Source organism: Mirounga angustirostris, unplaced genomic scaffold (assembly GCF_029215605.1).
Source record: "Mirounga angustirostris isolate CCGP_5_RB_7025 unplaced genomic scaffold, mMirAng1.0.hap1 SCAF_15, whole genome shotgun sequence".
Classification (NCBI taxonomy): domain Eukaryota; kingdom Metazoa; phylum Chordata; class Mammalia; order Carnivora; family Phocidae; genus Mirounga; species Mirounga angustirostris.
In genome coordinates this window covers 56,841,390-56,858,105 of record NW_026991723.1, presented here as the reverse complement: position 1 = coordinate 56,858,105, position 16,716 = coordinate 56,841,390, and the positions used below count along the sequence as shown (strand labels likewise).

Sequence of the window (16,716 nt, the reverse complement as noted above, 5' to 3'; positions counted from 1 at the left end):
TCTGGTTCTAGGCCCAACCCCTTCTTTTTAAAACTAGACTAGCTCTTTTTATATTCATTTATTCCATAGACATTTTTGAGTGTACTACACTAACTCTGGTAGTGTTGATCTATAACTCTGGGTTCAGCATAAGATATTCTTTGATTAAAAAAATATTTAAAAAAGAAAATGTAACTGAACAAGTAGCCCTATACCATATTTTATACCATTTTTCTCTTTGACTCTCAAGCGCCAGAACATGTGTATGTACATGAACAGTGTGCGGAAGAGATAAAGGGGTTATAAGTATCAACCTTTATTTATTTAAATGATGGGTTTTAAATTTATTAATTTTTAAGTAATCTCTACGTCCGGTATGGGGCTCAAACTCATGAACCCAAGACCCAAGAGTTGCATGCTCTACCAATTGAGCCAGCCAGGTGCCCCAAGTGTTGACCTTTTTTTAAAAAGATTTTATTTATTTATTTGACAGAGAGACACAGCGAGAAAGGGAACACAAGCAGGGGGAGTGGGAGAGGGAGAAGCAGGCTTCCCGCGGAGCAGGGAGACCTATGCGGGGCTCGATCCCAGGACCCTGGGATCATGACCTGAGCCAAAGGCAGACGCGTAACGACTGAGCCACCCAGGTGCCCTTCAAGTATTGACCTTTAATATCACATAAAGTGACCCAGACTTTGAAAATTTTTTCTTGAGATTTCCGCCCCCCCTTTACCATTCTGTTTTAACAAGTGTATTTTTATTTATTATTTTATAAGTATATGTATTTTAAAAATCTTATTTTTTTTTTGAGAGAGAGCGCACAAACGGAGGGGCACAGGGAGAGGGACATCTGAGTTCGTGATCTGAGCGGAAGTCAGATGCTTAAAGCACTGAGCCACCCAGGCGCCCCTACAAGTATGTTTTTAAAGAAATCAACTACAGTTATGCCACCTCTGTCCTGCTGCGAAGCAGTATTATATCTGGTTTGTTAGTGAGCAAACTGGGTAAAGTATAAAGAAGAAAGACAGTAGAGATGCTCATTTGATTGAGATTTAAGGTATATATTAACTTCTGCCATATACTAACCATAAATCTTTGGGGTATGATGTCATCAGGCTCTGTGGTACTGGTAATATGAAGATGCTGGATTAGATGGGTGGTTAGTTGAATCAGTGGAGGGATGGGTACCAGTGATGAAGACAGAGTGAGCAGCCTGTGGGCACTTGTCCAACTTTTAAATATGTTTGTTACTTGAATTTTTGCTAAGAGTTTGTTGGGGAAAAAGATATTCCCAGTGCTAGAAGCTTTAGATCTCTTTGGCTCCTGTCTGGGTCATCAGGCAGTTTAGAAAATCAGCAGGGGATCAAAATGCAAAAGACCATGGGGTGCCTGGGTGCTCAGTTGGTTAAGCGGCTACCTTCGACTCCTGTCATGATCCTAGCATCCTGGGATTGACCTCTGCATCGGGCTCCCTGCTCAGCGAGGAGTCTGCTTCTCCCACCCCCTCCCTTGTACTCTTGCTTGCTCTCTCCCCTTCTCTCCCCCTCAAATAAATAAAAATAAAATCTTAAAAAAAAAAATGAAAAAGGCCTTTATTCAAATTGTAGCTGAGCTGACCTGTTGACTTTGAGTGATGCATCTTTCCTTACTGAGCCTTCTCTTTTCTATCAGTGTAATGAATATCATAATCGTTGTCCTGCCTAACTTTCTGTTAATTGTTCTGTGGGTCAGATGAGGTTGTTCAATGAATGTTGTTAATAAGCAGTTCAAATATACACCCATAGAGATTAATATTCTGGAGAACCCATATTATACCACAGTATAATTTGTAATTAGTGAAAAGAATTAGCATAGGAAATTTGGATGTCTTTTCTCAGAAATTATCAAGAAAATTTAAGACTTTTCTGAGATTATATAAAATAATGGTGATTGATCCATGAGTAATCATGGTGCAAATTGAAAATTCCTTGTAGAGCTTAGAACAGTAACTATTGGAGCTCCTGGGTGGTTCAGTTGATTAAGTGTCCGACTCTTCATTTTGGCTCAGGTCATGATCTCAGGGTGGTGAGATCGAGCCCCACATTGGACTCCACATTCAGCAGGGTGTCTTCTTGAGATTCTCACCCCCCACCCCCTGGCCCCCACACTTTCTGTCTCTCAAATAAATAAGTAAATCTTTAAAAAAAAAAAAAAGTCAACAAAAACAGGAATAACTACTAACCCTTCCCTCCCTACTCCTTTTTTCCCCTTTAATTTCTCCATAATTAATTTCTGCTTTCAGCATAGGGCTCAAACCTACAACCATGAGATCAAAGAGTTGCATGCTCTACTGACTGAGCCAGCCAGGCTGCCCCTAAGGGCAGCCACTTTAAATAATTTTTATGTATTTTCTTCTGTTATTTTTCTTTTTACCAATTTTAAAATGTGTGTGTCATTTGAAATATGAGAATGCTTACTTTTTACATAATTTTTTAAGATTTTATTTTTTATCAAAAAAGGAAACATCAAATTTAATTTAAAGGAAAAAAAATCAGAAATTGCCTGAAAAAAACAGAACAAATCAATTCCTGAAAAAAGGTTCTGCATCTTGTACATTTATTGAAAGGGTTGGAAAAAAATTAAAATGCCCTTTAGCTTAAGAATTTTTTAGTTATCGGGGTGCCTGGGTGGCTCAGTTGGTTAAGCGACTGCCTTCGGCTCAGGTCATGATCCCAGGGTTCTGGGATCGAGCCCCGCATCTGGCTCCCTGCTCCTCAGGGAGCCTGCTTCTTCTGGAGCCTGCTTCTCCCTCTCCCTCTGCCTGCCACTCCACCTGCTTGTGCTTTCTCTCTCTCTCTCTCTGTGTCAAATAAATAAATAAAATCTTTAAAAAAAATAATAAAAAAAAATTTTTTTAGTTATCCGCAAATCAACTCATTTCAGGAGTAGAAGAATCCTTGGTCATTTCTTAATATCAAATTTTACACAGGTTTCTACATTTAAAGAGACAATCATACAAAAGCTCCTATATTCCATACATGATAAATTCTTTGTTTCAGCCCAATTCTTAATGGAGGGGCAACTAGTACACACCATCTCCCTGGACAAAAAGCATTGGAATATTCCGTTTTGTTGATTTATATATCTCTTCATATGTTTCCTCATCAATTTCTATAGTAGTCACAGTTTCTTCCACATCTCCCAATATCGTATTTAAATGCTGATCATAAGCATGTAGTCTGCCTCAAAGCTCTCTGTCATTTCTCATTTTCACATAAATTCGCTCATCCAGGCTGAGCTCTTCTATGGTGTTGGTAGTTTGTTGCTGGTCCATGTCGTCAGCCATGTTTCAAACCCTGCGCCCTTTCCCCAAGATTCTATTTTTAAGTAGCTTCTACACGCTTGAGGCTTGAACTCACGACCCTGAGATCAAGAGTCACATGCTTTACTGACTGAGCCAGCAGTTGTCCCTCTCCTTTTTTTAGACAATAGAGAAGGAGGAAACCATTTAATTTTCTTTATTCTGCCAGGGTTAAATAGGATGTCAGTAATTAATGTGGTTCTCATTTGCTTTGAACTGATTAATATTTTTGTGGCTTTGGATCTACTCTACCATTGCTTTTCAGTTACTCCTTTATTGCTTTTCTCTGTGTCTTATAGAATCTTACATATTAAATAGAGTTAAAGCAAAAATGGATTCCTTGGGAGCTCTGTAAGATACTACCTTGGAACAGGGTGCAGTGAACGCCCTTCTTGTTGAAACAGCAATCTATTCAGCACTTTTTATTTGTTTTTATAGATAATGAGCACCTACCGGCTGCTCTGTCCCTGCCAGAATATTAATATGTGAGTCAACCTGATTTTTATACAGTGTTTCAGAGTTTGAGACTGTTAGAGTTGATAAGTATTATAGCAGCCTTTTTGAAAAGAATTTTCTGCGATTTCTGACATTATCTCATTAGGTCAACATTTTTCAGCCTTTAATAGCTCATACTCTGCTTTGAAAATGTGAAAAGAGCCTACCTTTCAATAATGTGAGTTGAGGTTTCAAAAAATCTTATCCTGGGCTCCTTAAAACTTTGAAAGGGCATTTAGACCATATGTATAAATCTAAAATAATTGTATTCACTGAACAAAGCCAGACCAAAAAAAATGTGCATATTTTAAAATTCCACTTAAAGTTCTAGAAATTACAACACTTATCTACAGTGACAGAAAACACATTGGTGGTTTCGTGGGGACTAAGGTAAGTGGTAGAAGGGATTGATTACATAGGGACTGGAGCAAACTTTTGGGGTAGTATGTTCATTGTCTTGATTTTGTGATGGTTTCATGGGCATATTCATATGATAAAACTTCAATTATTCGGTTTGAGCATTTGCAGATTATTGAATGTGATATAACCTCAACAAAGTTGTTTTTATACAAAAACAGGGAAACCTATGACTTAATAAAAAAGAAACACAGATTACTATTAAAATACTGACGGCGCCTGGGTGGCTCAGTTGGTTAAGCGACTGCCTTCGGCTCAGGTCATGATCCTGGAGTCCCGGGATCGAGTCCTGCATCGGGCTCCCTGCTCAGCAGGGAGTCTGCTTCTCCCTCTGACCCTCCTCCCTCTCATGCTCTCTGTGTCTCATTCTTTCTGTCTCAAATAAATAAATAAAATCTTTAAAAAAAAAAATACTGAAACTATCTGTTTTGGGGGAAAGAAAATGTCAATTTTTTGCCCTTTTTCAAACGTTTGGCATTTGTGGTGGTTTTAGTGGTATTCTCATTTTGTGTAATGTCAAATAGAGTAGTGTGACTAGGACTTAAACCCTGGTCTGACTTAACTTTATTCTTTCCCTGATATGAAATCCTTTTTATGGGTTTGCCAATCTAAAATTACCTTCACTTGAAGAATATTACTTGTCATGATCACTTAATGTATTTCCTTTCTTTCAGACTACTTTTGGGTGAAGTATAATAAGAGTACTGGTGACTAAAATTGTCAGGAATTTGATACATTTCTGGTTTTATGTTCTATAAAATAAAAGCAAAGTATTTTTTTTATTCCTTTCCAAACAGCTTTCTGAAACAAAGGTCTTCACTGCCTCAGCTGTTCCAGCAGAGAATCATGTCACACCTGGGCAAAGGTAAACAATTTCTTTCACCTTTTGTTTGTTGTTCAAAGCATAATTTAAATTTCTTGCTCAGGAAATTTGTTTTGGGTCTTAGGTCTCTGTTTTTTTCCTTTGCTTGAATCTCTTTCTGTTTTTACCTTTTGCCCTTCTAAGATTTTGTTTTATCCCTAACCTTCTTTGTGAGCTGACAGAGCCTCTATCATTTTCTAATTTATTATATTCTCTCATGAATTAAAATAGCGATTATGTTTCTGATTTGTTATCATTTGTGATAGATATTATGTTAAACCTATTTTATTTAACTTATTTTTAAAGACTTTTTTTTTTTTTTTAAAGATTTTTATTTATTTATTTAACAGAGATAGAGAGCACAAGTAGGCAGAGCGGCAGACAGAGGGAGGGGGAGAAGCAGGCTCTCCGCCGAGCAGGGAGCCCGATGTGGGGCTCTGTCCCAGGACCCTGGGATCATGACCTGAGCCGAAGGCAGCTGCTTAACTGACTGAGCCACCCAGGCGTCCCTAAAGACTTTTTTTTAAAGTAATCTCTACCCAGTGTGGGGCTCAAACTCACAACCCCAAGATCAAGAGTTGCAGGTTCCACTGACTGAGCCAGCCAGGCTGGCTTAATAATATTAAGCTTATTTAATAATTTTAAACTTATTTAGTGGTTTTTCTTTTTTACTTTTATAAATATATTGTTTTTTGACAGATGAACCTAATACCAAATATCCTTTGGTTTCTGTGTATAATACCATTTATTTAGATCTTTTTTTTTTAAGATTTTATTTATTTGACAGAGAGAGACAGCGAGAGCAGGAACACAAGCAGGGGGAGTGGGAAAGGGAGAAGCAGGCCTCCCGCCCAGCAGGGAGCCCGATCTGGGGCTCGATCCCAGGACCCTGGGATCATGACCTGAGCCGAAGGCAGACGCTTAACGACTGAGCCACCCAGGCGCCCTATTTAGATCTTCTAAGGCTAATACAAACTTCTCATTTTATATGGGCTGTACTAGTTTTTTTTGTTTTTTTAAGATATTTATTTATTTGACAGAGAGACAGCGAGAGAGGGAACACAAGCAGGGGGAGTGGGAGAGGGAGAAGCAGGCTTCCCGCCGAGCAGGGAGCCCAATCTGGGGCTCGATCCCAGGACCCTGGGATCATGACCTGAGCCGAAGGCAGCCGCTTAACGACTGTGGGCTCTACTAGTTTTCATCTAGTCTCTTAGATTACAGAAAAGGAAGGAATTTTCAGAAAAATAGAAACATTATTAGTATGTACAGAACTGAATTTTTTTTTTTTTAAAGGTTTTATTTATTTATTTAACAGAGAGAGAGACACAGTGAGAGAGGGAATACAAGCAGGGGGAGTGGGAGAGGGAGAAGCAGGCTTCCCGTGGAGCAGGGAGCCCAATGCAGGGCTCGATGCCAGGACCCTGAGATCATGACCTGAGCCGAAGGCAGATGCTTTAACAATTGAGCCACCCAGGCGCCCCCAGTACTGAATTCTTGAAAAGTGTTTATTTACATCCTAGTGTCTACAATAACTCAGAAAACCTTTGATTATGGTTTCAAAATGCAATGATCTAGGAGGATGAAAGCCTTTCTATGTATGACCCCTGAGAATTGAAGGAAATTTTGAACCTGACACGCTTAATTTCCTGCTAAATGAGATGGTTATAAGACTTCATTATAGGGAAATAAAAATGAACAAAGGTTTTGTGAATTGCTCAGAATTTATTAAATGGATATAACTTCCTTATTGTATTCATTATTCAATTTCATAGGATCATTTTCATTAAAAAAAATGTCCCCTCCCCTACTCACTGAAACAGGAGGGAAAGGATGGGATCAGAGGTCACAATTGGGCATGGGAGGGCATTTAAAAAAAAAAAAAAAGACTTTAATGGTTATTTTTCAGAAAACAGTGCTGTAGTGTTTTTAGGTGAATATCCTGTCAATCTTTTAGAATAGAACGTCCTGTGTTTTTTCTGATAATGTAGCTTTTGAGATAGGTTATATGTAATATAACTACCCTGGATTTATATCCCTGGAGTTAGGATATCATAAGTTAGAACAATTACCTCAGGATCCAAAATACTAGTCTGGGACTTCAACCTGGTTATGGAAAAGTAAGAATGGGTAGTACATAAGGAGAGGAAGTCAGGCCTAGGAACTTCACTCTATCAGATATTAGTGGGCCGTGAATTATTTGACCTTCCAGAATCTGCCTCACCTGCATGGTGAACATTTCAGACAGGAAAACTGGAAACTGGCCTTTGAGAGGGTTTAATGGAACAAATTACCATGTTAGTTAATCTTGAGCACCTTGCAGTTCTGTGGAGAAGAGTTAGTAGCTCACTCACATGTCAGGTAGTATAGATCTAGAAGATTAGTTCTTCCTCATGCTTTTAGGTTTTCAGGCCGTGATATCTCTTCTTCTGGGGACATTACAAGAGTTGTAGTTAACAGAGTATTTGTGCATTTTTTATATTTTGCGCATTTTTTCCTCAGTATTTTTTTTTATATATATTTTTTTATTCATTTGACAGAGTGAGCGAGTGAGTGTGCGCAAGTAGGGGGAGCGGCAGGGAGAGGGAGAAGCAGGCTTGATGCGGACTCGATCCCACCTGAGCTGAAGGCAGACCCTTAACCAACTGAGCCACCCAGGCGCCCCTTTTTGAATATTTAAGAGAGAAAATTATTGGAGATTTATATAAACTTATAGCTTAGAATGCAGAACTCACTGGGATATTTATGATAAATGGGAAACTGCTTGAATTGTCTGCTGTGACTGTGGTTCTCATTCTCTCACAGTAGGAATTCACTTTCCTTGAGGCAAGTTTAAGAAACATTGGTTCTGAGTAATGAATGGGGGAAAATATTTTACAGAAAATAAGCCAAACTTTAGAAAATTGTCTATTTACTTATTTGCTCCAGGTTTTCAAATCAGTTGTTACTGTGCTATTTCTGTGGAACTGTCTTGATGCACCTTTTCATTTCTCTTCTCTGCCAAGCCCTGCTTTAGTCTCTGTGGCTTTGTATGTTGTTGTTTTTTGTTTTGTTTTCTTTAGTTAATGCTGTCCTCTTGGCTCCTTTAAACTCCAGTTTCCAAAGATTTTCCTCACTTAGATTATTTTTTAACATGAATTTATTCTATATTGATTCACTTCTCAAATTCATTATTGATAAGATTTGGTTTTGACTCGTTCCTCATTTGCTTTTTGTCTGCTTAGCATTGATCTGGTAGCCTTGCTCCAGAAGCCTGTTCCTCCCAGTCAAGCCTCAGAAGTCAGCTCCTTTGAAACTTCCCAACAGCAGGGCTTTGGTCAAGCCCTTGTCTTCACAAATTCTCAGCACAACAATCAGATGGCACCAGGGACTGGCAGCTCCACTGCTGTCAACTCCTATTCTCCTCAGAGTCTGGTAACTCGCTTTTATTTTAGTATGGGATTTGAAGGAATGTACCCGTAAGCAAATGTATTCTAGAATGATACATGCCTTATAATTATTTTCTAAACATAAACATATCTACAGTAGATTTCAGTCCAGAAAACAATGATGTGATAATTTCCAAGCACATATCTGATGATGCTATGTGGAATTCAGCTACTCTGAGTTTTCTGGACAAAGATAAAAAATACTTCTTTATGATTAGTTGAAATCTTAAGTCGTAATCACTGAGGCATCCTTATTAATAATTTTTATCTTGGATTTTGTTTGAAAGTCTGTACTTATGACATTAAAATTTTCATTTGTTTTCCAATTTAGTTAAATGCAAATGTTTGTCAGAATTAGCTTGCTAAAATCATGCTAAAACAGTTCTTTCCAAGTCTTCTTAGGTGCTTATATTTTTGGCAGCTCTTGTTTTGTTATTTGTAAAATTAGTGTACTTTTTCTTAACATGCCACTCTAGCGGAGGCCCTTATAATATGGATGTGTTTTCATTAAAACGGGCACCTACTGCTTGTATATCTGGCTTTAACTTCCCATGAGAATTTAGCTCCTAACAGAAAGGACTCCAGGAACTGGTAGAGAAGGATATGAAGATAGGCTGATGGGAATAAAATCTTAGAGCATAGAATGTCAAGCAATGTAGCTGCATAATGGTGAACTGAAGGCCCTAACTGTAGGCAGTTCTCAGTTGGCAGTGGGGGTGGGGGGAGGGGTTGGAATACCTCCATATACAGATGCACAGCTTTCACTAGTAATTATTGGTTCACTTGCTGTGTTTTACTTGAAATCTATGGTTGAGAAACAGAATTTCTTATGAATATGATACTATCTTTTCCCCCTACTCGACTCAAAAATCATTTGCTGAACCCTAATAAAATGGAGAATGAAATATGTAAACTTTTCATTGCTGTCTTATACTCTGCACAGACACATCATGTCATAACTGGCTTGGTAATTTGGCATTTTTAGTGTCATTATGATTATGTATGAGAGGGTGTCCGTGCTTGAAGTAGGACAGCCCAGGGCTTGATGCTGTCTCTGTTTTGAGAAGGTAGTAAGGTCTAATAATACCCCCAAGCTTTGTTTTTTATTTTGTTTTTTAATTTAATTTTTTTAAGTAATCTCTACACCCAGTGTGGGGCTCAAACTTATAACCCTGAGATCAAGTGCTGCACGTTCCACCGACTGAGCCAGCCAGGCGCTCCAGTACCCTCACATTTTGATTGAACCATTCCTGTCCTTTCCCCTTGCCTTTCTATCTGCTACTGGTATGCTGATGTAATGTCTAGGCTGAGCTGCTGGAATCTTAGCCAGGACACTCAGAACATAGGTAGGACACGAGGAGGGTTTTTTTTGCTTGTTTTTTTTTTCCAACAGTGCCTTAAGGTGTGATGCCTTTGATAATGAACAACACCTTGAGAAACTGGAACAGATACTGTTTAGCGTATTACAACAGTGGTGCTGCTCAACCTACTGTACTTTTATAATCAGTGGGGAACTTGAGTAAATTAACAACAGTAATAATAATAATAAAATAATGCCAGAGTCCACATAGACCAAATAAGTCAGAATCTTGGGATTGCAAGTTGGGCACTTGTGTATGTTTGTGTATATGTGAGTGCATGCATATTGGTGTATCAGTACACATGTTGTTAAAGCCCCCATTGATTGAAATGTAGGTGAAATTGAGAAGTCCTATGCTAAGTGTTAACGTGAAGCAAAGCACTAGTCCTTGATGCAGTGATTTCATTGTGTTGCAAAGCATGCAGAAAATGCATTTGATGATATTAGCTGATGCAGGATAGAGATCAGAAGAATCGAAGTATCGTCGTGGAAGCCTTTACTGAACAAGGGGGCTTGAACTGGATTTTGGTGGATTTGTAGCAGCAGAAGAGCAGGTGTTTTGGACAGCATGAGGAAGGGTTCTGGAGTAGTGATAAATAATGTTAGCAGATTCTGTGATTGATGTGCAATAACTGCTTACAACCTAATGTTTTGCTCAGATTGGAGAATTTGAATTTCCTTAAAACAACTGGGATGCCTTTGGATATTGTTAACAGAAATAATTATTTCAACTTTCTGTATCTGATCTCTTAAGAGAATGCAAGTCGTTTCTGTTTTTGACCTTTTAAATGGTTTCAAAAAGTTGTGTTTTGTTTTTTAGATTTTATTTATTTGAGAGAGTGAGACAGAGAAAGCACGAGAGTGGGGAGGGGCAGAGGGAGAAGTATTTTCCCCACTGAGTGGGGAGCCTGATGTAGGACTCGATCCTGGGACTCCAGGATCATGACCTGAGCCGAAGGCAGATGCTTAACTGACTGAGCCACCTAGGTGCCCTTAAAAAGTTATTTTTTGATAAATATCTTTTCAGAAACTGAAGGATCTTCATATGTAAAAATGCAGTGACTGTGTTCACTAGTCAAGGCTTTCATTCTCCTTGGGTCCTGTTTTTGTTTTTTTTTTAATTTTGATTTAGTCCCAATACTTTATTTTTATTTTATTTTATGTTTTTATTTTTTAAAGATTTTATTTATTTATTTGACAGAGAGAGAGACAACGAGAGAGAGAACACAAGCAGGGGGAGTGGGAGAGGGAGAAGCTGGCTTCCCGCGGAGCAGGGAGCCCGATGCGGGGCTCGATCCCAGGACTGTGGGATCATGACCTGAGCCGAAGGCAGACGCTTAACGACTGAGCCACCCAGGCGCCCCCCAATACTTTATTTTTGCTTTTGTTTCCCTTGCCTTAGGTGATATATCTAGAAAAATATTGCTCTAGCTGATGTGAAAGAAATTACACAGCCTATGCTTTCTCTAGGATTTTTATGATTTCAGGCTTCACATTTAGGTCTTTAATCCATTTTGAGTTTATTTTTGTGTATGGTGTGAGAAAGTGGTCCAGTTTCATTTTTTTACGTGTATCGTTCTCATTGGCTCTTGGTATCTGACCTGACAGGATAGATGGGGGAGGTGTAACATTTTCTTTTGGATACTTACTTAAGGAGCGTATTTGGTGTTCTTAGTCATCAAAACAACTTGAAATAAATGCAGTGGTGCCCAGGATATCGGCTCAGTACACAAGATCCCTCATGTGTAAATCATTATCTGATTTTAGAATATTAACTTTTTTTTTTTTGGTTTCTGCAACTTTATTGAAGAAAAATAAATCAATTAATAGAGCTATTAGTTGATCACTCATCCATTGACAACTTGCATCATTTATTCAGTGCTATATTAAACAGTGTATTGGAAGATAGATTAACTAATAGCTCCAAGCCTCCTAACAATTTAAATGAGAATTATAAAATGTTTGAGACCCTATTTTGGAATACAAAGGGTGTTTGATTTCCAATTTCCATTCTCTGTAGAACAAGAACAGGTCATTCCTTTATTGTATGCATAAAATACATCACATTTTCTGTTCTGCTGATGCTATAAATTCAATACCAATTCTCCAGTCACATCAGTTATGAGCATAAAGTATATCATGTAACCTTAAATCTCTAACAGTGGAAGGCTTAAAAAAAGACTGGATGCTAGAATCATGCTGCTTCCTTTGATGTGACAACTGAGCATCCATCTCCCTCCCCCTCAGATGATTTCTTCAGCATGTTAGAGTAGTGAGGAATGGTTTTAGTCTCATAACCAAGTTAGAGTGAAGACATTGGCCACATAATACACATGCTCCATTTTTAAAAAAATTCTGAATCTTGGGCAACTGTTCTCTTTAGAAACTGTAACTACTTTACAGTTTCTAAAAGCAGTTATTGTCCAAAGCTGGAAGAACTTAAGTCTTCTCAGATGAGCATGTGAATGAATGGAGGGAGGTAAACAAAAAATAAAATTAAAAAAGATGAGGTTTGATAGGGGAGCAGCCGGATAAGAAAATCAAAAAAGCAACAGTAATTTAAAGTTTATTCCAGCTATAATGCAGGTTATTCTGACTTTAAGGTAGCATCACATGGCATACTTCTGAGTCCATTCCCGAGATACTCTGTTGTACTTATCCCTGTCTGTTTTATAGATCCGTGCAATCTCTGGCACTAGGGGGTCATCTGGGTTTGGATCACATAGCAGTGAACAAATGGATAAAAGAACTTTAGAAATAGTTAAAGCAGGAGACCACTGTGATCTTAGAATATCGAGACAAATGCTGCCATTACTGTTAATATTTGGATGATAAATTCTTGTTGTAAATGCAACCTTAGGTGGTTTGAAGGGGTAGGGTAGTCTGTAGGAAAATGAATTGTCAAAAAGAATACACCGCCTTGGTATGGGCTGTCATTAGGTCCCATAATTGTGGCTTGCCAATGAAACATATCATCCCCAACTGGACCTGCAGAACATGGTGCTGGAGGGTCACGGGCCAAATCACTAAGTTCCTTATTAATCTGTTTCAGCGCCATAGTCTGTGCTTTTCGTCTGGCTCCTCACTCTTGGTGTGTGCTCAAAGGTCCGGCCAAAACTCTTGATTATCTGGGCGGCAGGGAAGGATTGTCTCTTCGTCTCACATCGGCTCTGCCAGACACAGGCACCCAGCTGGCCAGTGGGCCGGCCTCCCTTCCCTTCCCCTAGCCATCCACACCCACGCGTACAGAGGGGCCGGGGCCTCCCTCAAGCTGCGGCCTCGGCCTCCTCCCCGTGCGGCAGCTCAGAATATTAACTTTTTAAGTAAGTGCTGCAACCTGCAGTTAATTTTGTAGGATGACATTGCTGAGCCATTCACCAATCAAACTTACAAACATGATTACTGTTGTTGCATACATTAAGAAAATACTGTATTTTTGTTTCTCAAGCTTGTGTTTGTCATTGAATTCATGGTATTTATCTTTATAAAAAACAGTAGTATTTTGTTTGTGAATTTGTGACACCACTTTTAAAAAGAAAGCAGTGTCTTTTTGTTTTTTAAGATTTTATTTATTTGATGGGGCGCCTGGCTGGCTCAGTCAGTTAAGCGGCTGCTTTCAGTTCAGGTCATGATCCTGGGGTTCTGGGATTGAGCCCCGTGTCGGGCTCCCTGCTCATCAGGGAGCCTGCTTCTCCCTCTCCCTCTGCCTGCTGCTCCCCCTACTTGTGCTCACTCTCTGTCTGTCAAATAAATAAATAAAATCTTAAAAAAAAAAAAAAAGATTTTATTTGTGAGAGAGAGAGAGCACAACTGGGGGGGTGGATGAGCAGAGGGCGAGGGAGAAGGAGACTCCCTGCTGAGCCAGGAGCCCAGTGATGACACGGGGCTCAACTGCAGGACCCTGGGATCATGACCTGAGCGGAAGGCAGTGGCCTAACCAACTGAGCCCCCCAGGTGCCCCAAAAAGAAAGCAATGTCTCAATATCCAGGGAAAATATTCTCCTTCCCTTTAACTTCTTATATCAGAATCCAGAAGGATTGCTGGATTTAATCAGATTTTGTTGTATGGTAATATTTTCATGTAGGATCTTCTCAGGTGAGTCTTATTGATTCACATGTTCTAGGTTATAGTTTTAAAAATTCTTATGAAAATACTTGATGTGTTTAAATTCTGGAGTAGAGATTTGTATTGCTGAGGATTTTTGCTTTTTTTTTCCTTTTAAAGTCATCCGTCCTTGGTTCAGGATTTGGAGAGCTTGCACCTTCCAAAATGGCAAACATCACCAGCTCCCAGATTTTGGACCAATTGAAAGCTCCAAGTTTGGGCCAGTTTACCACTACCCCAGGTTCACAGCAGAATAGTACAAGTCCCCCCACAACCACTTCTTCTTGGGACCTCAAGCCCTCAACTTCCCAGTCCTCAGTCCTTAGTCATTTTGGTAAGTATACATTTTCTGTGGTGGTTAGCCCCCAGTGAGGACATGCTAAACATTACGAGAGTGTGTTGAATTGTGAACAGTAATGTGGAATTTGTCCAGAGATGTTTCTTTTTAATAGAATTTCTGTGGTGTTTGTGAATTACATCAGATAGCTTTGTATTGTATAAATACCTGCATTTATTTGTTGTTATCAGTAGTGGTAGTAGTACATATCTTGAAGAGATGTTCCATAGCATGGTAAAGCCTTACAAATACAAGGAAATAACACTGAGTAAATGCCTGGACAGAATTTTCTAAGCTCTATTATAATATTGTGGGGACAGAGTTGGGATGTGGAATTTTAAATCACACCCTCTGGGTTGCTTTCTCATTTTAATATTTGTATGTATCTATCATGATTTGTGCCAGCCTTATTGTCAGTGGTTTATAATATAAAGGCACCATATGTAAGTTGGATGTTTTCTAAACTATACTCCCAGAGATTTTGTGACATTAAAACACCCATTTTCCACCAACATACACATGCCACACTGTATTAAGGAATAGCAGAGGGTTATTAACCATAGTGTTGGTTTCCTAGGCATGTTTATGTTTAGGGCTTATTAAAAGACACGGAATCACGTTTCTATCCTGAAAGAAACAGTTTGTTGTTAAGGAAGTATCTGAGACTACTCCCAAATTTGGAGTCCTGTCTACCAAGGAAATTCATTAGAGCCTTAATACTCAAAGTTTTTTATTGGGGAACTGGTTATACATAAGTACCCTCTGCCTAGTACATAACAATATTCCAGATTCCCAGTAGGAAAGCAAGTGTTCACCATAAACCACCTTGTACAAACATTAAAGGTGTAGAGAGTCATTTTTATCTGATAAGAGTGCTTGGCAACCTTTGCCTAGAATATATTAAAATACTGTGTTTGCAGACACTGGCCAAGAGCCAGTTTAGCAAGGTGGCATTTCTGATGCTAGTTGTAGTCCTATGTTACCCTTTTTCTGCAGACCCACTGCAGTGGGCGATAAGAGTTTTTAGATTTGTACATGCTATTTCTATATTCTTTATAAATCCTACCTTATGATATATGCCTCTAATATAAAGTCCAAAAATAGACTCATCTAAGATGGAAATACACCAAGTCATGGGTTGGCAAACTTCAACTGGATTTGTCACCTGTTTTTGTAAATAACATTTTATTGGAACACAGCCATGGCCATTCATTGTGTATTGTCTTATAACTGGTTTCAGTCTACAAAGGGAGAGTTGAGTAGTTGCTAACAGATGGCCTTCAAAGCCTAAAATACATACTACCTGGCTGGAAAAAATTGCCCACTTCATTATGATTTGAAAATCATGTAGACAAAGGGCTAGCTTCCTTTATAAAGAAGAGTAACTAAAAATAAAGGAGACTAAACAAAGTAAAAAAAAAAAAAAAGGTCAAAGAGGTGTTGTCAGAGTTCATAGGCAAAGAATACTGGAGTATATGAAATGATGCCTCATTGAATTTATATCATTTTAAATTGCACCTTTTATGCCATTTTCCATCATTCAGATTAGGAAGGATAAAAGTTGTTGGTATCACAGCATATTAAAAAGTGTGTGTTCTATCTTTTGAAAGAATTTTGAAGTGTTTGTCAAAATTTAAAATAGAGTTGTTCTTTGAACCTTCTAGTTATTGATCCCACAGGTATATTTGCACTTGAGCAAAATGTCTTACATAAAGATACATTCATTGCAGCACTGTTTTTCTTAGCAAGATATTGGAAAACCTAAAAGCCTGTTAATACAGTACTGGTTTTAAAAATCGATGCCTCTGTACACTGGATTACTATGTGGCCATAAAAATGAAGTAGCTCTTCACATGTTAATATGGAACAATTTTTGAAAACCAAATGGTTTGTGAGGAAGCTATATATATAATGTGTGTGTGTCTGTGTATGTGTGTTTTGAAACAGTATCTTTGAAGATAATCAAGAAACTGGGTACAATGTCTGCCTCTGTGGAGTGAATCTGGAGATAGGGTTGAAAGGGTGATTTATAGTCCTCATAAACTTTTTTTACCTTTTGGATTTTGTAATATCACATTAGTTACTGAAAAACAATAATTTTTAACAGTTTTGTTAAGAAATCCATAAAGCAACAAAAATATAATTCTCTCTTAGCTAAAGGCCAAATGTGTAGCAACTCCGTGCTCTTTTACCCACTCCGTGTGTCTTAATGTAAACTATGTCTCCTCTCTGCATAAGAAATGATCTGTAAACCCATTCAGGCATCCTTTTCCATTTATCATATACCAGTTATAATAGATCACACACGCCCCCAACTTAGGGGACTCAGGTAGAAGGTTGTTGGGAGAAACAAGTGGTAACTACAACCTTTCACTCTCAGTCATATTGGAAGACGG

General features: G+C 38.6%; 1 protein-coding gene, 1 non-coding gene and 2 pseudogenes across 20 annotated transcripts in view; 2 read left to right on the top strand and 2 right to left on the bottom strand.

Moving 5' to 3' along the window:
* UBAP2 (ubiquitin associated protein 2) overlaps positions 1 to 16,716 on the top strand; it is a 134,146-nt gene that overhangs the window by 96,331 nt on the left and 21,099 nt on the right. For all 19 annotated transcript variants that reach the window (XM_064578987.1, XM_064578986.1, XM_064578981.1 and 16 more), the window contains 3 exons: positions 5,029 to 5,096; positions 8,315 to 8,504; positions 14,104 to 14,317. In XM_064578987.1, the coding sequence (XP_064435057.1) occupies positions 5,029 to 5,096; positions 8,315 to 8,504; positions 14,104 to 14,317 (472 nt within the window). The remainder of the gene's footprint in view (positions 1 to 5,028; positions 5,097 to 8,314; positions 8,505 to 14,103; positions 14,318 to 16,716) is intronic.
* LOC123849727 (U6 snRNA-associated Sm-like protein LSm3) lies at positions 2,811 to 3,304 on the bottom strand (annotated as a pseudogene).
* LOC123850351 (small nucleolar RNA SNORD121A) lies at positions 8,625 to 8,707 on the top strand. The gene has a single exon (XR_006792314.1). It is a non-coding gene; the product is annotated as a small nucleolar RNA SNORD121A (small nucleolar RNA).
* Positions 12,272 to 13,065, bottom strand: LOC123849726 (ubiquitin-conjugating enzyme E2 D3-like; annotated as a pseudogene).